The 25,648-nt window shown below is 36.1% G+C and overlaps 1 protein-coding gene across 4 annotated transcripts in view; it reads right to left on the minus strand.

Moving 5' to 3' along the window:
• Positions 1-662: 662 nt before the first annotated feature.
• CNOT6 (CCR4-NOT transcription complex subunit 6) overlaps positions 663-25,648 on the minus strand; it is a 33,403-nt gene continuing 8,417 nt past the window's right edge. For 2 of the 4 annotated variants that reach the window (XM_035338434.1, XM_035338433.1), the window contains 11 exons: positions 18,995-19,108; positions 16,787-16,973; positions 12,695-12,780; positions 11,590-11,694; positions 11,429-11,497; positions 9,881-10,038; positions 9,227-9,381; positions 8,155-8,309; positions 6,959-7,189; positions 5,431-5,633; positions 663-4,761 (listed from right to left, as the gene is read on the minus strand). In XM_035338434.1, coding sequence (XP_035194325.1) covers positions 4,549-4,761; positions 5,431-5,633; positions 6,959-7,189; positions 8,155-8,309; positions 9,227-9,381; positions 9,881-10,038; positions 11,429-11,497; positions 11,590-11,694; positions 12,695-12,780; positions 16,787-16,973; positions 18,995-19,106 — 1,674 coding nt within the window. In that variant the 5' untranslated portion in view covers positions 19,107-19,108 and the 3' untranslated portion in view covers positions 663-4,548. Of the gene's footprint in view, positions 4,762-5,430; positions 5,634-6,958; positions 7,190-8,154; positions 8,310-9,226; positions 9,382-9,880; positions 10,039-11,428; positions 11,498-11,589; positions 11,695-12,694; positions 12,781-16,786; positions 16,974-18,994; positions 19,109-21,256; positions 21,324-25,648 lie in introns of those variants that run through there. The other 2 variants (XM_035338435.1, XM_035338436.1) reach the window with 2 other exon arrangements.

The raw sequence follows: 25,648 nt of genomic DNA on the forward strand, positions 1-25,648 counted from the left end.
TCATATAAAACAAAAATCTGCACTTCTATGCATACACACTACATAAAGACAGCAATATTAAAATGAATTACAGACAAGAGCTAGCTTGAACTTCATTCCTGAAGGGAAAAAAAAAAAAAAAAAAAAAAAAAATAAGGAAAAAAAATTTCCTTTTGTCCCCCTTCTATAGTAAATTAATAGAAAGAGAAACCTTTGAATCTCCTTCTGCGGCCAGATCCCGAGGGGCAGATCTACTTGGGGCTTTCTAGGGACTTGTGGTGGGGGCACACAGCAGAGTCCTGGACACAGATCAAAGGCCAGGGCTCCTGCACTGCACAGTGCATGTTATTGACTGACTTGTGAAGGTCAGAAGAGGGCCAGCTATGAAGACACAAAGGTGCAGTTTACATGAGGGAGAAAGCTTCACCTTTTAGTTTTAGACAGGTGTTTTCCACAAATTCTGGAGGCATTACTAACCAGTTCTTGATTTTGCAATCCAAAGCCAGTTGATTCAGACTTTTTTTTGATCTGGGGACCTATAAAGTACAGTAAAGGCTTTTTGGAATTATCCAATCTCTTAGTTGCTTCCATTTTACCCTTGGTATACTTCATTCACTTTGGCCGTATGTGCAACTTGAGAAAAAGCTTTACAAATTAAGTTAAAATATGAATTAGACTTCAAGAAGGTTTGAAACAGATATTGGATTTATTGGTCAGCTATGAGTAGGAAAATACATTGGTAAAGAAAAAGAAGACCCTGTATATAAATATAATACTAACTAGTTAAAATTTGACCAAGAAGAAAGTTCCACTGAAGAGAACAGTAAAAGCCCTTGTTTACCATCAGACCATATTCAGTTTCCCATTTATCTTATTGAAGAGCTGCCTATAGACAAATGCAACATTCTTTGAGCTTAGTGCAGATAATGTGCTGGTTTTTGTTACATGAATGGTAAACAAGAGTTAGTCCAGTGCATTACACATTATACAGAAGTACTGTGAATAAAGACTAAGATATTCTATTTTAGACACTACTTGAACATACCAAGACACTTAAGTGTTACAAATTTATGCAACCAAAAGGAAAGAATAGCAGTTAACATACTAAAAAATACTGTGTCCGGCTGGATGAAAAAGGCTTGCTACTTATGCGGTTAACTGATTATTATTTTTAAAGTTTTACAGTGTAATTAGTTTTCTTTTCCAATGATGTTGTAATTATTTTGTCTTTAGTAAAGGTTTTACTCTGTGGCTGAAAAAGCAAACCATAAGCTATCTTCTAAGTCTGCTCAAAAACAAACAAAATCATCCCCCCTCCCACCAAAACTTGAGAGATTTGCTAAGGTTGCACCAAAAATGCATACACACAATGTTCTAACCAAAGTCAGTTGTCAGTGTTAGCCAAATTTTACCTTTTTGTTTTTGAAGCTGCTAGAAGGACAAAATAATTACAAAATTCACCAACTTATATGCTCTTCCCATTCCATCCCCCCAACTTGTGTTATTTTATAGCAGCAACTCGTGGTGCTAGTCTTGTACTCTAATCAATTCATTTAGTTAAGAGTATGCTTCAATTTACATTTGGATATCCAGAATTTCTTGCAAATGTAGCTAAAACTTGACAAGATATGGCTGACCATACTTTAAGTGGGAAAAAAAAAAAAGCTTGGTCAAACCAAATAAGTCCTTTTTAACCCTTGGATGTTTTGTGACTTTTGCTCTATGTGCTTTTACAACAAGAACACTGAAGGTACATTATGGCAACACCCAAAACAACCTCAAATAAAAACATCGCGAATAACCATTCTATGTTAAAGACTATGAAGCAAACATTTTGATTTTGTGAAGACATGGTTTATTGCCTTATTCTATGTTATAGCTGGAAATTGAGACTTTTGAGTTAGATTTGACACAGGAATATATTTTCTTTCTTTGAAAGATTGTTTGACAAAGTGTATCTCAGCTCTGTTTTGGTGTCATCTGGTCTTTCCCTGTATTCACAAGATTACTCATTCCCTCACCCCCCAAGTCACCACTGCAGTCCAGTTAAAACCCAGTGAAGTCAAAGGAGTGTCTTCAATGTATTCATCGGGTTTTCAGTTGGGACCCAATGGACTAGTATAAAAGCTGGAGGAAATGGTTATTTACATGGACCCTTAGACTGTAAGGTGACTGAACAGGAATAGTTGTGTCTCCAAAAGCACAATGGGCCATATTTTAATGGGATGTCCTAAAGTCAAATATTTTTAAAACTAAGAGATATAGGAGAACACATATTGGATAAAGCTCAAACCTTTTGAATCTAACAAGTGCACTCAAGCTCCAGCATCTATTAAAGTAAATTATCCCCCTCTAAGAAATACAAAATGAGTAAGTGCTTCCCTTCCCCTTCCGTAAAGCTTTCTGGACTCATTACACAATCCAGATAATCAGAAAAGAAAAATAGTTTGCTCCGTTTGACAAGCAAAATTGGCTCATCATCACTGGAAATTGTCATGATGTACGTTACCAAGACATCATTAAGGAAACATGAGTAAAACACCTTTTATTCACACTTTACAAAAAAACCCAAAAAAACAAACAGAAAAAAAGTAACACTACGCATTAAGTCTACTACAGCAATACTACCAGCATTTCAATGTACTGATTATAAACTGGACATGTTTGGTGTTTCCACAACTAAAACCAAAACAAAATAACCCCAAGAGGTCAGGTCCCAGACAAGGATTCAAGATCAAAATTTCTCCTATTGAAATTTTAAAATGTACACTTTACGTATCCAAACTGTTAGTAATGTTTACTTTCAGCTTAAAATAGAATTGTTTGAGCACACTTGTGTGCTTACCAATTTTTAATAAAAATTTGAATCATTATTACCAATCCACTCAAATATATAAAAATTCACAACATTTAGAAAGTTTTAATGCTCAGTGTCCTTTTGCTTCCCTGCCCGCAGCTGAAACAAAAGCTGTTTAAGACCAAGCTCTCTATCTCCACTTTTTTTTTTTACATTGATTATTTAAGTTGTATTAGTTTAAGGAGATAACTTCTCTCTTTTAGGATAAAAATACACAAGTTAAATTTGTAAGCTTTTATATACTTGGCTTCATGACACAAATGGCACTGAGGGTATACTACAACTTCAGTCTTGACACTTTAAAATAAGACTTGGTCACTTTAAAAAAAATGATCTGAAGAATTGTCTTTGGGACCTGTTTCGAAAACCCATTTATTTTTACACTGCTTCATCAATAGAAAATGTAAGGTTGTAAGTATTTTTTTCTTCAAGGAATTACACTTTCTGAAACTGAGGAACACACTTAAACTAAGGAGAATTCACATGATAATTCTTAGTGGGAAAAAGAGCACTGTGCAATGACACTGAAAGAAGCAGTGCATGGGTATTAGAAGCTAGAAACTGTGTACCCATAACCTGAACATGTTCAAAGAGTGTGATATCCAATGCTTCACAAAGGGAAAAAAAGATGCCACAGCTTATACAAAAGTATTTTCATAAAATTTTCACAAGTGTTAACATTATTTAAAAAAATAAAAGAGGATGCACAGGCTCTCTCTGCATGCACAGGCAGTGCTAGTTGAGAACAAATTTAAGCAGGCACAGTGGAGATAGAACAAGTATTTAAAACAGAAACAAAGAAGCTGTACACAGTTATCCCTAAATTTTGCTTCAAAAGTTAGAGATGAGAAAAATATCTGAGTGTATACACATCAGCAATAACTTTGAATGCATACAGGTTTACTTATAGTCACTGCTTAGCTTATCTGTTCTGCGAGAACACTATGCTTTTCTTTTTTAAATCAGAAATCAACAGAAAGTATTTAGTTATCTCTGTAAGATATTAAGATTTTATAGATTTGGATTTTAAAAGCAACGTTCTCAATTGAACATAAAAAGTAGTACAAAAGGGCTAACAAAACCCTAACAGTGCAAATCGTTAGCAGAGAAAACCTGTGACAACCTCTTTTACAAGCTGGCCTTTATAACACATGAAAACAGATAAAAATTTAGCCTTAGTTTACAATACAATCATTTTCCAAATCTGATTTTTTTTTAAAGTACAAAATCTCATAAATCAGGTTTTCTGTTGTTCATATACAATCAATAAAGGCTAAATTCAAATTCTATATTTTACAAACAAGTCTGAAAAAGGAGGGAGTGAAGTACGGAAGAATGTTCTGTGGATGTTCCTACTGGCCTCAAAAAAGTAGTGCTACAGATAACTGTGCAAAGAGAATATACTGTATAACAATTCCCTATTTCAAGGCATGAAAATGTCACGTTGGATAAAAGAAACAGGAAGGTTAATTGTAACGTATTAAAGAAAGGTGCAAATGCACCAATCACTGTTGAACAGTATACAAAGTATATTGGGCTCAGAATTGTGTCTGTTGATAGCACCTGGCTTTTACTATGTCTTTAGCAAATAATTAGATTTAAGATTAAGATTATTAAGAAAAAAAATCCCTGTTGGCCATACCTCACTCCTCTATATTCAGATTTTACAATTGTACAAGTTAGATTGAGGTTGCCCTCTAAAATGTACTTAACTACCTCCTGCCAGGGAGATGGATGCCATTTACAGGAGGCAGGAAAGGCAGCAAAAGCTCCAGTTGTGCAAAAAGTGAGAAGTGGTCAGAAGGGATGAGCGGATGTGGACAACCACTTATATTGTTCTCTATTAACCAATGATGATCCAAAGGTCCAAGAATGCCAAGTATGTTTAGCTGAGGTTTAGAGTAGAAGATGTAGTCAATAATACCCTAAAACGAGAATAGAAATAACATTAGTGTGTAACCTTTAACCAAGTTATTATTATTATTTTTTAAACAAATGTGAGCTTAGAATTGGGAATAACCAAAATGCTACCACTCCTTCTCTGCAGTATACCATCAGTTTAGGAGACTTCTATTTCCTGTCCCGTGGGTTGCCCAGTACAGACTAGGGAACCAAAGAACAAGTCCACTTTGTACACTCATACTCTGCTTCTGCAGGTTGTAATTTCCAACCTCCTACAAAGCTTCAAATCATACTTCTGATTTTGAAGAAGGAGGCAGCCCTCTGTTTCCTCATGCCAAGGGTACGCTGACAGCTTTCCAGTAGTGGCATGGATTGCTTCCTTGGAATTGGCAGCTTAACTGCCTGTGTTCTACTACTTCATTTAGCTTGGAGTATTAAAATACAACATCATAGAAATACAAAAAGAAAACAACCCCATTCTCTTGCAAATCTACTACAAGATCCTAACACAAAAAAAGGATGACTTGGCTACTGGAGCACTCAACATTTCAATGTCCAAGAAACTACATTTTAAATATAAGTTCAGTGAACTTGCTGTTAGCTATCTGAACATTAACTAAACAATTAACATGAATTGCTCTAATAAAACTTAAGATAGGAAACATTTTCAAAAACAGCAGCAAAGTTTTTACCTTGAAGTCAAAAGTGTAATTTGTATAAGGCATTAGACCATTCTCATAGGCACTCTTCAACTTGAAACCATGTGTAATTCTTCCATTTGTTGTTCCATTTTTTCCATTACAGCTGAAGTTAGTAAGACTTTCATTGTATCTCAGTTCCTTAAAATCTTTGTGGTTTGTTTCCACTCCACCAGTACTCAAATACTCAACAACACCTATTAGGAGAGACAAATACACAGGAAGGTATTAACAAGCATTCAGCATGGAAGTGTGTGTGGATTACTCTGAGTTGTATATGCAATTTTCTGCTTTGTATAAGGAAACCCTTAACACGTACACAATATAGTCAGCAGTTCTTATAAAATACTGTGAGACAAGGTATATGCATGTCGAGAGCAAATGTCACCTAGAACAAAGAAACATTCATTGATTAGAAGAACTTGAACATTAGTAAGAACAAACTGACTTGAGAAATGAAGATGAAAGATGTGGAAGTAAGAGTCCAGGTAGGTGCTAGGTAGGCAACTTCTTGTCTCCATGTACAAGTCTTGGCTTTCAAGATTCCAAGACTAGAATGCTGCCTAAGAGCCAAACTACATAACACCACTTCAGCTAAAGTTAAATTGAAAAGAGGGCACAAAGCAAATTAGACAGATTTGTGTCTTGAAAAACTATACTTGTGCCTCCTTTCCAGAACAGGTGTGTTAAAAAGTTTTGGAAGGTCAAATAAATGACTAATTGTTCTGAAGACACAATCAGACACATGAAATGGCCATTGCAATAAGCACCAGCAATACTTGCTTTCTTGGGATCATATTTAAAAAGAACAAACTAAACAAAAAAAAACCACATATTTCCAGCACTGCTGAGCAGTAACCACTCATATCAACCCTAGCAGATGATAAAAGTTGCCAAGCAGAGGCCAGAAGGAAGGCAGACCAAGGATGAAGATTACTATATTTATTAATTAGCATTAAGAAAGAAGTATGGCTCTTGAGTTCACTACCTGTCAAGAAGGGGTTCACTGAATCTGTTCTTTTCGTGCACTTTATGAAGTTGCCATAAAAATCATGAAAAAGTATCACAATAGTAAAGAGCTCTGAATAATTCCTTTCTGGTAGGAAATATATTGAATTTTAGAAGTCCTACAATATCTGAGCTGCAGAAGATGACTATAAGGATGCAACTTTAAAGAAAAAGAATAAGTATGTTCACACTTTAAAATTAATAAGAATAAAAGACCAACAACCCACAATTATCGGTAACATACTAACATTTCCAGTTATGTTGGAAGACATTTTCTTCCTTTCCATTCCTGTTTAAGATAACAATCAAAATGATTCTAAAAGACAAGACAGAACTACACCACTGCACAGGCAATAAAAGTCACTCACAAAAGAAGCAGTTCTATCTTTTTTCCTTCCTTAGTACCTTTAGAACTTGTAATATGAAACAACGTGTTACCTGGGTGGAAGTTTCCTCTAAAAATTAAGACCTTAGAATTTAAATTGTTACAGAAGAATAATAAAAGTGCTCTTACCAGAGTCTGGCAGAGAATTCAGATCGGCACACAGTACAAGTGGAATGGTTCCATGTTCTCCCGAAACACCAGGCTTGAGAGTACGGGAAGCTTTATCAATAATGTTCTTTACCTCAGACAGGAACATCATAGTCTGAACTAGCTTCACATCAGAATAATCTGGGTCCCAGTGCATATGTGCATTAGCAACGAGAACTAGCTGCTTTTCCATCCCAAGATGTGGTTTTCCAGCTAAAATTTAAAATTGATTATTTATCTTATGTGGTCAGCAACAGAAGATATTATCTTTAACCATGTTGAATTTTATACAAGAGGGGAGGAAAAAATACCAGTTGCTTGAAGACAATTCAAACCATTTAGTTTAAGAGGGATATACAACTCCTCTTACATCTACTAAGGGTTTTAGTTGATCCTAAGCATTGGGAATAATTCTGTTTCACATTGAAGACCACTAACAGACTATCACTGTAATGCTTACATATTTAGGAATACCATGATCACCATAAATAGATACCCACACTAACAGAAAACTACTCTATTTTTTAAATATTAAAACAGGTTTTCCTCAGGTTATCTGTGAGTGTAAACAAGCTCTGCCCATATCTTACTAGGCAATGAGCTCTGCATTTTAAAGTTACTCACATTGTTAGCTACCTACTTTGTTAGAATCACTTCTTAAAAGCTTGTTAGAATGTGAACTAACATCATACTTGGAAGAACATAACATGTTGAATAGGTACTCACTGAGGTACTTATAAAGCCAATTTACATCTCATAAATTAAGGAATCGCAGGGCAGAACAAGTTGGGTTTAAGCATAACATTGAAGGAAACAAACTAAAACGATGCAGATACATGAACCAGAAAAACCCAACTACTATCAACTGATTCTCTGATACCTGTACATATCTCCAAGAAAAATTACTCAAGCTTTAGTCTTTTTATTCTGTATTTATTTATACTTTAAAAGCAAAATGGTACCAAGTGAAGGTACAAAGAAAATAAACAACTATCTCATCCTTTGAATAATATATCTTTTCCCCAGTTTCTCTTTGGAAATAAGTTTGTCTGGGCAGGCATATCGTGTATGAACATATTCATCTGTAGGATCTGGGTTCTGTTTTACTGTAAAAAAGGTCCATTTTTTTACATTTATAAAATACAATCATTTCAAAAATTAAGCTAGATAGGACTTACATGACATTTCTATCAATTCTTTTCGCAGTTCTAATAATACAGCCACTCCAATGTTATCTTTTGTCATAACTCTGTTCAACATAGCTTCTGAACCTTCTGAGTTTGCCATAGCTAGTTGATTGAACTCAACGGTATGTTTTTGAACCAAAGTAAATCTGAAAGAGGAACATTATATGCTTTCTTCAGTAAAAAGATACTAAAGGAAGTGTTATAGGTAACTCTCCTTTTAATTAAGGCTCAAACACATTTATGACGAGAAAGCCCTCAGCCTATAGCAATTTCATAAAAATCCGGAACTGAAATCAAAGGATAAAAAACCACTAGGGAAATTGTAAGATATTAAGCTGTTTTTAAATTTAAACACTTTTTTTAAAAAAGAAAATATGGAATAGGAGCTCTTGTTTTATGATTCTGCATGAGATTCTAGTTCAAACTTACAGGTTTGATAGAGTGACTGAATAATTGTTTTTTTGGCACCTACATTTACTTGTAAACACAAAGGAATGGAAGCAGGAGAAGGAAGGAAAACCTATTACTCTCATATCCAAACAATTGTACAAGTACAATGTGATACAACCAGTAACTACTGCAGATCTTAAGTGTCTTAATATGATTGCTCACTCCTAAAAATAGGTGCATTCTTCCCCCCCCTTTCTCAGAACAGTAAGGCATCAAAAAAAAAATCAGTCATCTGAGGCCTTACTTCAGCAATTTTGAGGATTATCTATCAGTTTAATTAAAAAAAGGAAAAAACATTTGCTTCCATCTAATTGTTAATACCTAATGGTAGTATATGAAGTGTAACTTAGGGAACTCCTAACCTGTTTTGTTCCAATAGAAGAAACTTCAAATTCAGCAAAAATTCAGGGTAAAATTCTCCATTGCTAGTTATGCACAGAAAGATTTCTCCTGTACAAACTACTCCTTCTAGAGATTGGAATGCTCCATAACAAACACTGAACAGCTACAGAAAGGGTGACTAATGCCAAGTTGTTTTGACTGTGGAATGACACAAGAAATTGTGTGAAAAAAGCAAGACACAATAGAAGGCATTACAGAACACATCACTTACTTTTCTGTTTTGAAAAATATTGCACAACCATCAACATGTTTTCTTTCCTGTTCTGACATTGTCCTAGCTCTGGATTTTGGACTGAAGAATCCATTATAGCCACGTTCTTTCAATTCTACCAGGAAAAAACTGTAGTACTGTTCAGTTTCAACCTCCTATAGAGTCAGAATAGAGCACAGCATGAACGTACGATAGCAAAACACACAAGAATTATTTAAGACAAAGTTCAAACCATTTTCAAATTAGATTAGAAAAAACACACATAAGAATCAAGTACATCACACAATGTAAATTTGAGAGCAATATTCCTATTTTAAGAAGAAAATAGAATGAATTTCTGTAATCCACAGAGTTATGATTATCTTATGCCTTTTATTTGAAAATGTGTCAATTATACCCCTACATACACATGTACACACAAAGACACCCCCACATATATTTCTTTGATCAGCAGCTGGTGGTTCACATTCCAACTGCGTGGGCTGAAAAGCATTCTTTTGATGTCAAGCAACAAATACTGTTCTAAACACCCCTTCTTTTTTCTTTTGTTTTCAGACAGTTTTGAAAACAGACCATTTACTGTAAATATACTTAATATAGAGAAACCAGCAGATGAGAATACAAAAGGAAAAGAAATAATAGTATATCTTTTACCTGAAGACTTATGATGTCGGCATTACAGCTCAGGATTTCCTGCATAATGGCTTTTTTTCTGTATTCCCAGTTCAGTGCCCAAGATGGACAATAGCCATACAACTGCCGGGTAGCATACTTATCACAAAGTACGTTGTAACACATGACAGAGAACAAGGCTGCAGATAAATAATGTTACTTACACACTGACACATTAACAACAAAAAAAAACATGGTTATATTCTTCACTTTTGTCTTCTGCAGATTTATAAACGCATGCTTCATTTGCTTCAACTAAGACACGGCACCTGTACTTATACTAAAAAAAGCATTTGTTAGTCCTTCTGGAAAGATATGTTACCTTCGAGTTTGGGCTTCTGGAAGCCATCTACTAACATTTACTTAGTAAACAAAACCAAAACCACCCTTTTTATGGATAATGCACTAGACAACAAACAAACGCACTCCATGCGAAGTGATGCATTACTGTGAAAAGCCTAGAACAAGGTGTTTTGAACCTTTAAATTTGCTAGCTATCCTAAGGTTTGTAAGCTCTTCAAACAGATTTTTAAATAGTCTATCTTAATATCACCATGAAATGTAACAGATCCTCAGAATTTCAGAGTTCTCCATCAGGGTTAGGAACTCTTCACACAAAGCAAAAGTATAGACAAAATAATAACTAAAAAAATCCACCTCTTATTTTCCTCAGAAAGCTTACAATTTACATGTAAATTAAGAAACATCTGCTTCTCTGTATTCATTTTGAATGGGAGGGATATAATGAGACAGTTTGGGGCAACATGACAGGTAATCCAGTAGGATGGATATTTGGTTTTGTTTGTTTTTAAAAAAGCACTAAGGAATTTGCAGTATGATAATGAGATACTTGGAAGATTATTGGTATCTCCTCTCAACTGTGGAGGACAACACAGGAGAAGAAAAAATAGTTGTTTGAAGATTTAGAAAATGAGGCAACAATCCAAGGCTGACTGGGGGTCAAAGCTCAATCCTTTGAAAACAAATAGGTGAGAGCAAGAAACGTTGCATAACACCAAGGTCTTTGAAGTAACCTCCTTAATAAAATCAATAGGGGAAAGTAATGTACACCAGTCCTGAAACAGAGGGCACTGCAATAATTGAGGAATATTTTCAGTCTGCAAATGACTAAAAAAGGTGTATTTTAGACAATTCATGCAGAAGAAATTAGTAAGCAGATAAATACATCCTGATTCTCAAGAGCAAGAAACATGCGGAGGCAGATGATACATAGGGAACTTGAAAGGAAAAAAAAATCTACCCTTTTGAGAAATTATGACCAGGGTCTTCCATTTTTTATTCTTCAACAAGTGTTCAATTAAGCCTGTTATAATTCAACTACATAACTCATTTTGGACAACAATTTCAGTTCCTGGGAGGAGTATGCTCATGTTCCAGTTGAGATAGAACTGCTTCAACTAGCTGCTAGCAGCGGTCAGATGATTAGTTTAAGTATCAAAAACCTTTCAGCAGATAGAGATCAACAGTTTTCATAAAAGGAAATGAAAAATCCTTGAAGTGTTACAGTACCTGTTGGTCTTGTACGGTCTGGTTCTTGCAACATGATCCAAGATCTTGGAGGTGGTTGTTCTGTTGAAACTATGGAAATATTTTAAAAATAGAAATACAACAAGTGATAATCACATTTAATTTATGCAGCAGAAATTAATGTTTTAAGAATGATCACTTACTTCTTTTTGCAGTACCTGCCAAATTATCAAGCAAATAGTTCAGTAGCCTTCGTGTCCCATCTGGTTCCTGATAAAGGTTCAGAATATCCTGTGTAAGTGGATTTCCTGCAAACACATTTACAGAAATACTAAAATATGCAGAATCAGTATGAATTTACATATGCACATTTAAAGCCAGCCTCTCTGAGAAAAATACTAAATTTACTATGAACTATTAACAAGCTTCAAATCTCAAGTCTTCAATCCGACAAACCACAACACATGCAGGCATTTCTGGTGAATTTAATTGCATTCTCTCCCGCAGGTTTCTTCTGAAAGTCTGCTCCAAGTGCAGGTGTCAGATCTAACAGCAGGGAGGAATTAGCATGGTACAATGTGCTGCATCACATGCAGGCACAGAGCTGATGAGGCAAAAAACACAAGAGCAACCCGTTTGCTTTGCTTGATGTGAGTGAAATGTCCACTGTCAGTTTGCCTGTCTTACTGAAACAGAGTCTAGAAACTGCTAAACTCGTAAGGCTGATCATAAAGGTTTTCATGGATAATGCACATGGCAATCATCCAGTTTTAAAGGAGGAAGACTTGAGACTTAACAGCGTTTAGAGATATTGCTGTCGCTCAGTACTTCTGATCTTGCAGGCCCTCATGTGACAATTTCCAATGAAATCAGCAGTTGTATAGGAACAGTAATTCATACAATTCATAGGAAAAAAGGAAAAAAATATGGCTGCTTGTGTAAACAGCACAATAACCTAGAGCAGTACAAAACATATGCCCCTTTTGGTTGGTGTTCACTATCACTAGCTCACTGCAGACTGTTTCTTAAACAAGCACTGTATCCGATTCCTGTACAAGCAAAAGAAAACTTCCTCTCTGCAGAAAGAGAAGCAAGACTCTACATTTGGAGTGTTTCACCCAAGTAGCTCTTGCTCTTATCTTAATCACTAAATAACAACATTTATAAGAGTGGAGTAAGTAGCTAAGTAGTAAGTAGCATCTGGGATTGCTATTCAGTAACATTTTATGAATCAGCAGTCTACAGCTATTACATCTCAGGAGTGATATCATTAAACAAAGCACAGATACCAAGAAAAAGTAGTAATACCTTTCAGACCCAAAGTCTGTAACTGGAACAGTTTTCCCAGCTCAAAAGGTAAAACTCGTAACAGGTTGTTATTTAAATGTAGTTCCCTGTAGACAGAGTAAGAATCATATAGGGCTGAAAACAGACCAACGTTTGTCTTCAGCCACCTATAGTACAGGAGATTTAACTAAAAGAAACAACATAGTAGCAAACCACAATACTCAAAAAAACTTGAAGACTAAACAGCAATAGTTAGGGAAATCCTGCTGTACTCACACACAGACAGAAGAATGTGTATTACATTGAAGTAAAGAGGAAAGCAGCTGTTTGGCAAGTTCATCTTAAAAAGTCAGGAATTTTGTAAACATTAACAATTATGAAAGCATTTAATAACTACAAGTGATCAAGTAGCAACAGCTCTGACAAACCAGACCATAAAACAGTTCATCTACAATTAAAAGCCAAATAAAGGAAAATTATAACCCAGAAAACAAATAAGCAAGAAATAAAGTACCATGACAGCACTACTAGAGCTATGACATTATCATGTTAGTCCACAGTTAAAATTCTTTTTGGTTAAGGTCTCTCATGAATACTGGTTTGCACTTCACATGGAGTAGGGAAGAGTGGAATGCATGGCTCAAGTAATTTAATTCTTTCCGCTAAGCTTCTTTCCTTTGACACATAAGGAAAGGTAAGTGCATACTGATCTACTGTGTACGAGTTTCCAGACACAAGGAAAGAGTTGATCTGTGTCTCCGGCCAACAAATAGTGATTGTCTGTTGTTTCCATAACTTCAGCATTAGGATGAAATACGTGCTTTTTACCTTCCAAAAAACAAAACGAATACAGGAACATGTCTGAATTCTGATATCCCAATCAACTGGGCAGAGAAAATGGACTTGTGAGCAAGCTCTCCAATTTCTTAAAAGCATTCCAAGCTAAGTGGTGAAGACTTTCCTCAAAATTTTCAATATAAAGTTGCTACTTCAAAGTGTTTTCACCTTGCTGTCTAGAGACTCAAAAATTATTCGGGGAGGGAATGACACCAAACCTGGATGCCAAGAATTATGTTTCTTGCTTTATATTTCTACAAGACAGCATTCAAAGCAGAGAAACATCTCTTCTTCTAGCCTTGTATTTTAAAAGTAAGTTCTACACAGTTCTTCCCTAACAGTGACTTCCAAAAAATTCTCTCAATTTAAACTGCATATTTAGAAACATTGGTAAAAATTAAGTTGCTTGTTTCAAGATATGCTAGTGTATGGAATAGCAGAAAATAAAGGAGGGCACTTTCTCATTGACTGGGTTATCTAGAAATGTTAAGTCACTACTTATCTGATTGCCAGACTATATGTATAATACAACTGGTCACCTGTTTTGTAGTTACTTTGTTTGTTTTGAATATAAACATCTCACAGATGAAAGCACATATTTTAGACAGAAACTCAGAAGCCCACTGTGTCATTCTACAGTTTCTAAGTATGAATAATAAACATGGAAGGTAAATAAGGAGACAATATATTACTTAAAACAAAACAAAAATATTCCCAACAGTTCTCAGCACTTCCATAGACATTTGAAAATTAAATGGCTATTTTTTTTTTAGAGACAATATTCAATAAGACATTATAAGGCTACTTATTTATTCTTTAGGAAGGCACCTTGTCCATTAAGAGCTTTTCAAAGCACTGCCAAAGTCTAAAAAAAGTTAGATCATGTATGAATTGCAAAAAAAATATAGCTATTCTAAATTCCTTTAGTGCAAAAATAGTGAGATGGAAGAATGGCATAAAAGTAAGTATCATTACATTTTCTCTCTCGGATGAAAGGATTATTTTCTCTAACAAGCTTTGCCTCCTAGAACCCCTCCTTTACACAGCAAAGATGATAACAGCAAATTCCACTAGTTTTTTCAAGCATATCAAGAGAATCTGTTTGAGATCTGAGCTTTTCAAGGTAATATGTTCAAATGTTTTTTTTCTTCCTCTTTGCCCAAAGATCAGAAATCTTAATGCTCTCTCTGACACCTCTTTCTTGAGTACCTGCAGCAAAAACAGAGATGCAATGAGTCTTGGGTGAGCTTTGCCATACAGACCAAAAACAGAGCTCCAGATGTGAGAGTTTGAAGACCTGTTATCAATTCTAATGCGTGAGAGCACAAGTTATTTCTGTGGCTCAGGGTATTAGCAATGCCCAGTGTTGAAGTACCGTTAGTTTGAACAACTTCCCAGAACTTATGGGAAGCGTCAGCAGTAAGAGCTAGCCTGAAACATAAAACTACAGCACAACTGAGACCTGCAGAGCGCTATCACACAGGATGCACTTACGGATTTTTCTTCACTTTCACCACAATGAAAAGAAATCATGGATCAGCTGCAATTACTGAGGACAGAGAGAGTGCAGTGGATTAATGCACTAGCTTTTCACGTCTAGAGATCTGGATTCAAATTCTATGTTTATATCACAAACAGAAAACTGGCTTGATCCTAGGCCTTGGCTACACGTTTCACATTCACAAGATTTAGCATTCTCTACTTGGAAGAGGTTTAGGACTTGGAAGAGCTGAAACTTCATAAAGTTAGAATAAACTGGGAAAAATGTTGTGAAGATAGCACAGTATCTTTTGACTCTGACGACTCTACAGTGCTACGCTAACTCAATGTCATGAATATTAATTTTACAGCAACATTTTAGAAAGAAAGAAAAAGATTGATGGAAATAAAATAATGCTGAGGTAGTAAAAAGATTAATTTGAAAATATTCCAGTACATTTAGGATTACTAGCTCATGTTATCTGAAGAATGGAGAAAGGAAAGAAGAAAGTTACTAATAACTTCTTTTAATTAAAGTAGTAATGCAAAACATTAAAAATAAAATACAAAAAGAACAAGCTATTTCACATCTGATAACAACTACACAACACACTACAAAAGAGAGCTACCAATTATATTCTAAGAAGTATGGTTCCTTTACTCAACCACCAAGACTAAGACTTAAAGTACTTTGGAATTTGAGCTTTTAGTACCAATTTAATTGGCTAGTTTAATCCTCTCCAACAGAGTGGACTTCTCTAAGGTAGAATAAAATGCAGTGACATGTTTATGTACAAACTTGCTTTGCTTCCAGTTTGATTAAAGCTGTCCTGGCAGTCCATTTCTCTATTTTCTTCCTTACTTCCAATAACATTTGAATTACTTGCAGACTCAGTGTTTTCTGGTTTTGAGAAAGTTGCCATAAACATCTTCAAAATTAAGAGTAGTCAGGTCAATTACTTGTAACCATCTAATAAAACTAAAGATAAGGGTCTTCTTTTGGGTCAAGGGCAAGAGAATGTTGCCTGTAAATATTTACCTTTATATGTCATTTACGTATTTACATAACAGTGTATTACAGAGCAAAACACTGCAACCTTAATAATAATGTAAATAGTCATCACTATTAATGTTTGAGTTATCATTCCATGCAAACTTTGTGCATTTTTACATTGTAAAGTTGATTGGAAAGGGTTGTATATAGTACTTCTTCCCCCCCTCTTCGATTTGCATAGGAATGCAGTTACATGAGAGTAAACATGGAAAGGAGATGATGTTAGAAAAATTTGCAGTAGGTATAAAACCATAAGAACAAGAACTATTATTATTAGAAATAATTACTAAAGATGAATAAATAGGAAAAATAGTAGTTAGCATGACTGTGAATGTATAATCGGACCTTCTTCCTACTTTCCTATGAGATAAAAGCAATTGTTTGGGCATCAGCATTTCTTTGAGAAGAACTCCACATAAAGATTTGTAAAAGAGTTCGGAAAGAGATGCATAAGAGAGGAAACCTGACTTGGAAAGATATAAAATGGGTGACTGTTATCAAACTGAGCATTTCCGGAGCTCGTAACGAACTGTTACACATTGGAACAGAATATCACAGAAAATCCAGCACTGCTATGAACTGCAAGAGACTATACCAAGTATTCAAGGGGACAGGTAAAGAGTCAGGAAGGGGATATTTATTTATCCTTTCTGTTGACTACAACATCAATATTATGCCAAAACCCAAGCTGTCTCTATAAGATAACAGAAGTTAAAATTGTTCAGCTGCTAAAACTTACATACCTGAGTGACACCATGTTTCCGAGCTCTGCTGGTAAACTGCGGATTTTGTTAGAGGACAGGTCCAGATACACCAGATTGTGAAGCTTGGCAATGTCTGAAGGAATACGGGATAAGGAATTGTCACTGAGATGCAAAGCTGTCAAATGGGTCAGTGTCCACAACGATGAACTTAAGCTTCTCACTTTCCCTATGGAAGGAAGGTGGAGAAAAAATAGAAAAAGTACATTAATCATTGATTCCAAAGAAATTCAGCACTGTATATGAGAGTGTAAAGTGTTGCCAGGGACGCTTAGATTGTTTTTATCCCAATCCATACTTAATTTTTGAGCATCTGTCTTTCTCAAGTCCCATAGAAAACAGACATTTACTAACTGACCATGCATTCAGTAATTAATAGATGTTTAAGAAACATTTTTTCCTCTTACAGGTCACATCTAGGATGAAAGATACTTCAGTTTGCCCCTTATTTCTGTGTAACATCTTTCAAACCAAAAATCTTTATTCTGTGGCATTAATCCAGCCAAGAACAGATAGAAGTACTATATTTGGTGTGACTAAAATGCTTGGTTCAGAACATGGATTTCCATCTGGTATTCAACTAAAAGCTGCATAAATTATTGCCAGAGATTTTTAAAAAAGGTATAATTTTTGTATAAACTGAAGGGTGGAAACACGGATTTGTGTTATAGAATCAAGATTCTTACACTGCTGCATGTGAGCAATGTGAGATATAATCAGAAGAAGGTCTCAAAACATTTTCTCTCTCCAAGACGTTTTCCCCCCCCCTCAGGAAGAGCTCTTCTCATTTACGAGTCATCTAACAGTGCCAATGGCACTGAAAAAAGAGTACCAACATCAATTTCTCCAAGGTGAAAAAAGTTACTTTTGAAAGCCTTTAAAAACACCACCATGACTCACCGATGTTAAGGACAGACTGGTTAATATTATACCAAAATATACACATAGTTTCTTTTTATTATGAAGAATTTTGCAAGGAAAAGACAGTGTGAACGTTAATGAAACATTGTCATTTATTTTGAATTCTTTAAGAAATGTATGCATTTGCCTTGCATTCTCCTCTAGTGCTCATTAAGAATTTGTTTTGAAAGGTACAAATCACTACCTGAAGTACAAATTTGAAAACACAAATCAGTATTTTTCTGCATTTTTAAAAACCTGAATCAACACCTCCTCTTTTCTCCCCCACCCCAAGATGCAAACAGGTGATTGTGATGGAAGAAACCTTTGGAGCTGAAAGATTTCCACTCTATAGCACTGATCCATCCTCTTCACCACCTACAATTCTCTCATCTGGAATCAGTCTACAGCGACATTACAAGCCATGAAAGGAAAGAGCTATTACTTAAAGCACTCCCTATGCATAGGTAGCAGATGTCCACGTGGCTATTCAAGCCTCAGTTAATGTTTCTTGAAGTAGCATTTAACTAGGCTTATGCATCTGCAACCTTCAAGTAAGAAATGCTATTCACATGTAAAGGCGTGTGGCACTTGAATCAAGACACAGATTCAGTGATCTGGACGGAAAGAAAGACTCTTCAGTTAGAACTACTTATCTTCTACAAATTTCTCTATTAAATAGTCAATCATTTAGAAATGCCATGTTAATTTTTGCAGTCTCTTAAAGAAATTCCATATTTAATCAAAATTTCAGCCTAAATTTACATCATTAGAAATAATCTCCAAATTCTTCTCAAAATGTTTGTGTTTGAATTTTCTTGTAAAACACTTTTATAAGAAAATGTGTATTTACTCTACAAGTCAAGAGACCGGTTTCCACACCTATTGGAATTAATTTGTACGAATTTTGAGCATTATTTTCAAGAAAAGATGCAAAACTATATTGGCAATTCAAACATTATCTCAAAGCCTGCACAGTTCTTAAAGTATCTTCAGAACACAATTGCCCAACTACAGTTAATTTGTTGGATGTGATAACCTACAATACTGCTGTGCAATGTGTAAAGACCTTTAATGAGCCAAAAAAGTCAAGCCTCAGTTTTTTATTCCTTCTTCCAGTGGAAGCTGGTTACCAATTTACCACAGGTGAATGTACCACACAGAGCACAAAACTTCTGTCCTATCATTCTTTCACGTTCCACAGATTTTTTGTTCAAGCCTGTACTACAACACAAGCTATTCATAAATAGCAATGAGATTGTAACTCAGAATCATTCCCCAGTTTCTTACCACTTATTTCCAACTCCGCCCAGTGTGATTTCTTTCCGTTGGCTGCTTCCTCTGAGGACATAATTGTGTACATCCTCCGTGGATCAGGTGGATCGTACTTTTCCTTGGGCATTCCTGTCAAGATAAAAAGACAAAAAAAAATACAATGTTTTACACTGTGAATTATTTAAGAGGTAGTTTCCATTTCACAGTTAAATATAATATCAGATGTTCACTCCAATACATCTCAAAACTTAAATAAAGACAACTTGTGACCATTTATAAACTTTACTGAATGGGAAAGCCTGCTATAAAAATAGATGAGCTCAGATGCCTGATGCTCCCAGAATGACAGATGACAATCCCCCCTCTACCCTCTGGCAATAATTTAACAAAATCTGTAAACCAATATAAAGATGCTGTCCTTGACACCTTTCATGAGTATCATGTATTTCACTGTATCCTTCTAAAAACAACTCAACATATTGCAGTCTCCTTTGCCATGAAATTCCTCCTCATATACACTGTGAAGAAAACAGTTGTCTCTAGCCTTGCTTATCTACCAGTTCCAAGCTTACTGCAATTCTCAACTCATCGCACAATTCAGAGCATCCAAGAAAAGAACCTTTCAAAAGGATCCTCAGTTCTTCAAGTCTGCAAAGCAACAGCCTTTTAAATCTGAAAATATTGCATCTAAGGTAGAGGTTCCTACCAGTTTCTTCAGTTGGGCGTTTAACAGTTACACTTATCTCCAGCACAAGAAGGATGTGGACTTGTTAGAGTGGTTCTAGAGGAAGCCACAAGGATGATCGGAGGCTGGAGCACTCCTCCTATGAAGAAAGGCTGAGAGAGCTGGGGATGTTCAGCCTGGAGAAGGGAAGGCTCGACGGAAACCTTGTTGCAGCCTTTTGCATTTCAGTACTTAAAAGGGCTTATAAAAAAAGATAGTGACTTTTTACATGGACAGGTGGTGATAGGACAAAGGAGAATGGTATTAACCTAAAAGAGGGGAGATTTAGATTAGATACTATGAAGAAATTATTTACAATGAGAGTGGCAAGGCACTGAACAGCTGTGGATGCCCCATCTCTGGAAGCACCCTATGCCAGGCTGGATGGAGGTTTGGGCAATGTGGGCTGGTGGGAGGTGTCCCTGTCCTGGGCACTGGCTTTAAGGTCCCTTCTAATTCAAGCCTTTCTATGATATGATGATTTTTCTCATTCTCTTCTAAATCACTCCTGATAACTTTACCAGAAACATTTCTGAATTTCTTCTCATTTTATCATATCCAATTGCAGACCATGAAAGAGAAGAATCACAGAATCACAGAATTTCTAGGTTGGAAGAGACCTCAAGATCATCGCACCTCAAGATCATCACATGATCATCACACCTCAAGAAGCAAAAATTCCTCTACAAAAAGCCTCCCTCGGGCATTCCTATACATCAACATACTTGTACGGTAGTACAGAGACTACCGTACGGTAGTACAGAGACTACAGAGAGGAGGAAAGAAAATAAGGCATTCCGGTCTTGATACTAAAATCCTGTTCTATAACCCTCTCTTTTGTATCTTAGGATTGAGAATCACATTTGGGTTTTAGTCAATTAAAAAGGGAAAACTGCTTAAACTTATTTTGATTTAAGTAACTACTGTATTAGCTTACACATTAGTTATATATTTTAAGTTTACAGAAGGCTTCCAATATAAATAGCTTCTATCACAGATTAGAAAAGTGCTTTTGCATAGCTCTATGTAGATGTAAGAGCTTTTATGGCAAAGAGTTCACCAGCTTAAAGTGATGCATCCAAACACATAGAAAAGCGCAAGCAGCGAACTATCAAGTTATTTATACACAATAAAGAAATTAAACAATACTAGCTCAAACGGTATTTACAAGCAAGTTACAAGCAGTATTATGCAACTGTTAAAAAAAAAAAAAAAAAAAAAGGTATAGCAATATTATAATACTATCCCAAAAACAGTAAACAGAGAAAAAACTCCATTGGTTGAAATCCTGAGAACACCTACCTACCAAATCTTTCAAGGCTTTTTATCATTTTTTTTTTCCTGTCACTGGACAAACTGACTACATCAGAAAGTGTTGTGCTTATCCAGAGCATAAATCAATAATAACCTTTATAAGATTAGGCTATCCACCAGACTTGTTTCTCATGTATTGCAATTATGGGAAATTGTTCTACACATTAAAAAAAAATATCAAAAATAACATAGCTAATTGTATATCTTAATTAAAAGTTTTTAGACCCCCAGATGCTTACTTTAATACAACAGCTCTTCTACTAATTCACACTCCTTCTTCCCCCTTCCCTTTCCCACTCCCACTGCTCATCAAAATCAGATTTACCAAGCCCAAGGAAATTCCTTTTTAAGAAGTGAATGGTGGGAAAAATGATGAGATTATAGATAGCAGCTGGGGTGCGTTCCTTAAATCTTTTTAAAAAATACCTGAGTATCCAGAATGCTAAAATCATGAAGTGTAATGATTTCTTCTTCCAACTAAGCCAATTAAAGGGGGTAAAATTTGATTGAAAGCCACAAGGAAGGTAAAATCATAATTTCTCCCTGTAATAACTATCTAATCAGTGCAATAGCATGTGGCAAAGTAATATATACAGCTTCTCTTCTGAAATTCCTATAAATTAGTAAGTTTTTCACAAACACTATTACCCCATAAGAGCACTGTTTTTTCAGGTAACATTTATCTTCCTTGGTCATTTGATATTTTCTCTTCCTGAGGTTCCCCAACTTAATAAATGTGTTCTAATTTTTCAAAACTAAAGCAGGTAATCCTAGAGAGAAATCTCATTCAGCACAGCAATACGGATACTCCCTAGAGCACGGTCAATCACACGCACTAATTAACAGACTTGCTGGTACCAGCAGTACATGGCTCCTTCCCACTAAAAGAGGATGACATACTTTTCCAAGGGGTTTTGTTAATGCGCACTAAAACAGCTGAAGAGTTGTAAGGATTGAAGGTTTTAACGCAGGATCACTGTGCCATGTTCCCCATCCACCCCTGTCACTGCTCTACCCCTCGTTAGCACTCCTGCTCTTGACAGGTTTCCCTTTCTCACTGCTGCAATTCAAAGTGGGCAATTCTGTGTCGCTGAGGATTGCCAAGAGCAGAAAAAGCAGCAAATGCACACGAGGCCTCCTTGCTAAAGGAGTGCTCCTGGCTGTGAGGTAGGGCAGCTACGCGGGCAGGCATCCAGCCACTGATCAGCGACAGGCACCGCTGATCCCAGCCATGCCAGAATGCCAGGGGAATCATCCCGCCACCTTTTAGTGCATTTTATTCATCGCAGAGTTCGAGATCTCTCAGGCCCTGACACCAAGGCTAAATGTGGGTCACATTTCACAGGTCATCATAAAATATGAACGTGATACCTTGAACTAAATATCAAAACTTCACAGCATGAAGTAGTTGAAGGAAATTACTTTCTTTTACAAATCACTTTATTCTTTCTCCAGCTCCCCTATTCAATATTTAGAACCTGCTGAGGTACTTTGGTTCACTGTTGAGGTAAATGTTAGATTAATTGATACACTTTCGTCAGACTAAAGCAATTTTAAGAAGCACAAAATGGTACTGAACAACCTTAAAGCTTTTGGTAACTGCAGCTTTAATAACATAAGTAACATAATAATTCACATCTCAGTTTCAAAACAGCTTTCACCATCTGCAATTTTCACTTGCACCAAGAAGGGTGCAAGGGGAAGCACCACTGGATATTCCTGTGGTTATATGCAGTAAGGCAGTTGGTAAGGGAGAAAAGGTTTAGAAACAAAATTATGACACAGATGCCCAGAACACATTCCAGACTACAAAAATTGAGTGAAGAGGACACTGGAGTATGTTTAAGTGCAAATAAAATTGTTTACTATCTTGTACTAGGTTATTGCAATCGCATTTACGAGTTGTAAACACAGAAGGGCTTTAAGAGGAGGACAGCTGCCCATGCCTACCCTACGTCATTCAATCCTAACGTGGAATTAACACTCCTCACCCAAAGAAGCTGAGCTGAAACAGGTTGGTGGTGTCAACAGCATAAAAGATCTGGCACAGGAAATTAGATCTGGACTCTTCGATGCAGACACAATTTTAAGCCTTTATTGCAGGGATGGTACGGATAGACAGGAGAATGGGGAAATGGTGAACCGAGGCAGACCAAGCTGTTTGTGGAGAGGTGGTGAGGATCAGAAAGGAAGAGGAAAAACACTAAAAACTGTGAAGTCAAGGGAGGGCAAACTGTCAGAAGAAGACCTGACAGAAGTGGCTAATATGACAAAACAAGGATGGAGCACTGGATTTGGCTTCGCTCAGGAACAGATCACTAGACACAAAGCTAAATTTCCCCAGGATTGAGTTGCACCTGCACCAATTGCTGCCTGTCTCTCCAGATTAAAGTAATGAGTGCAGTCAGGTGATTAACAGCCAAGCTAGGTGCTGGTTTAGAAAACTGTCCTGGAAAAAAGGTGTGATTACCAGCAACTATGTGAGTGGGTGTGCTGCTCTATTAAGCAGGTGCTGCTCTGCTGAAGAAGAGCATTTATAATCAAAGCACCGGTGCCATTTAGAGTGCAGTCTCAGGAAAGGTTAGTGGCCTAGAAAAGGAGGATTTGGAGGAGGTGCCTGAAGGCCAAGTCATTTTAGCTCCTTTGCTATCTAAAGAAGAATGCAAAAAGACTCAGAGTGCTGCCTGAGAAGGTTTACGGAATGGTAAGTCTGCTTCGTTATAGCAATGTGAAAGGTAAAAGCTAGAATATGAGGTAGTTAATGATCCAAACAACTCTGTAAAGTACCAATAAATAATGTCTCTAAAATAGAGATGATAGTCTGGGAGAACTGCCTTGAGTGGCAGAGCAGAAAACAGTTTGTTTTATTCCCATTCTTCTGCCACTTTTATGAGGTTGGAAGACTGTGGAGAGATAGATTTAATCAAAATAAATAGGTAAGCAGTATTCTGAGAGCAAGCAGAAAGCTTTTTTTTTCCCTTAAAACAACAAAAACCTACAGCATTTCTTCATATCCTGAAATGATTTCTCTAAGACCACAACTGAATTAACTCTATTTCAAAACTAAATGCATTAGACCACTCCTGTAGGCCAAGTTTACTATTGAGCCTCCATAATATTGACATTACTATAAATAGAGGTATTATGTTACCTACAGAAAACTTCCTGTAAATACTAGCTTCTTCCATAACAAGTTTTAAACTAGGCAAAGAAAACTCTAAAACTCTTCTGAAAATCATGAAACATTGAAAACAGCATAGGTTAATGCTCAGATATGAGTTTAACTTCATCTGATCCAATCAATTATTCTGAAAGAACGATTTTGATATTTATAAAGTGAATATGAAGTTGATATTTATGTATTTTTTGCCCCACACCCCCCAACTCTAATACTGGATGTTCATATCTGACCACTCGTTTGAAGCCTTGTACCTCTGACCTTTAAGCTTTTTCATGCAATCCAAAGCTACATTTGAGAATGGATTTCAAGGGCTTTCCTCACAAATATATCTGATTCTAAAACTGAATAGTACTTCTTGATTTCAAGGTTAATTTGTGATCTTCTTTGCTCCTCCAGCCATTTGCCTTGTGGTTTCATACCACACTAAGCAGAACTAAGCTGGTCCTGCTGTAGTTCCTTCCTCCCCAGGACTTTGCATTTCCACTTTACTCTTGCAGCAGCAAAAGAAGGCTAAAACTTCAATTTGCCAAAATCAAAGGTGGGAGGAAAAAGAAGGAATGTATTTAAGGGTGCCCAGCTTCCTGTAGTATAGTAGTAACCTAAGTGTGGATTCACAACAGAGCTGTGTATTTGACTGAAACAAAACAACAACATAATTGGTTTTGGCCACACCTACCTGAAAGCTGTTCTTGCAAAGCAGGAAGCAGAATCTTGCTTCCAACTACCATCATCCATTCATTAGTTAAATAGTAACACTGAACAAAGTCTAAACTCCTAAGTGAAGTCAAAGTACAATGATTCTTAGATAACAGAACTGTAGTAGTTGTAGCAATGTATAGGCTAATAAAAATATTAACCTGCATTGAAGAGTTAATCTACAGTTGAGCTTTAATAAGAACAAAATTCACTGTTTAAACTCTGAATGATGACCCTTTTTAAAGGGAATGCAGAACAGAAATGCATCTAAAAGATACCTGCTACACCTTAGAAAAAAGACTTTAAGCTAATTTTGTAGTGTTGTACTTGTGGTTATGATAAATTTTAAGTTTGTAAAATAACCTGTTCTTTCAAGCATGCTTATTTTGCACATTCCCACTCAAAGTAACACTACCTGTTCTTTAAACAAGTGTTTTCTCAAGATGAATTAGGCTTATTACTTTCATGTTCCCTTCACTGTTGACATTTTATTTAGCAAGTTATGAATTTCTATGGGAATTTAATTACATTTCAGCTTGAAGTAGAGGCAACAACCCTATGTAAATGGGCACTGCCCCTGGCTGGGATGACAAGGTGCAACATCTGTCTTCTCACTGAAAAACAACAGAAACTTGAACAGGTTTATGGTAAAGGTCAGGCCCTATGGAATTTCACACCTTTGAAGGGATAAGTTGAGTCAATGACTGGATTTACACAAACTAGTTGATGATCTTAATCCTGAAAAATAAAGGAA

The sequence above is a fragment of the Oxyura jamaicensis genome, chromosome 13 (genome assembly GCF_011077185.1).
Source record: "Oxyura jamaicensis isolate SHBP4307 breed ruddy duck chromosome 13, BPBGC_Ojam_1.0, whole genome shotgun sequence".
NCBI classification, from domain to species: Eukaryota; Metazoa; Chordata; class Aves; order Anseriformes; family Anatidae; genus Oxyura; species Oxyura jamaicensis.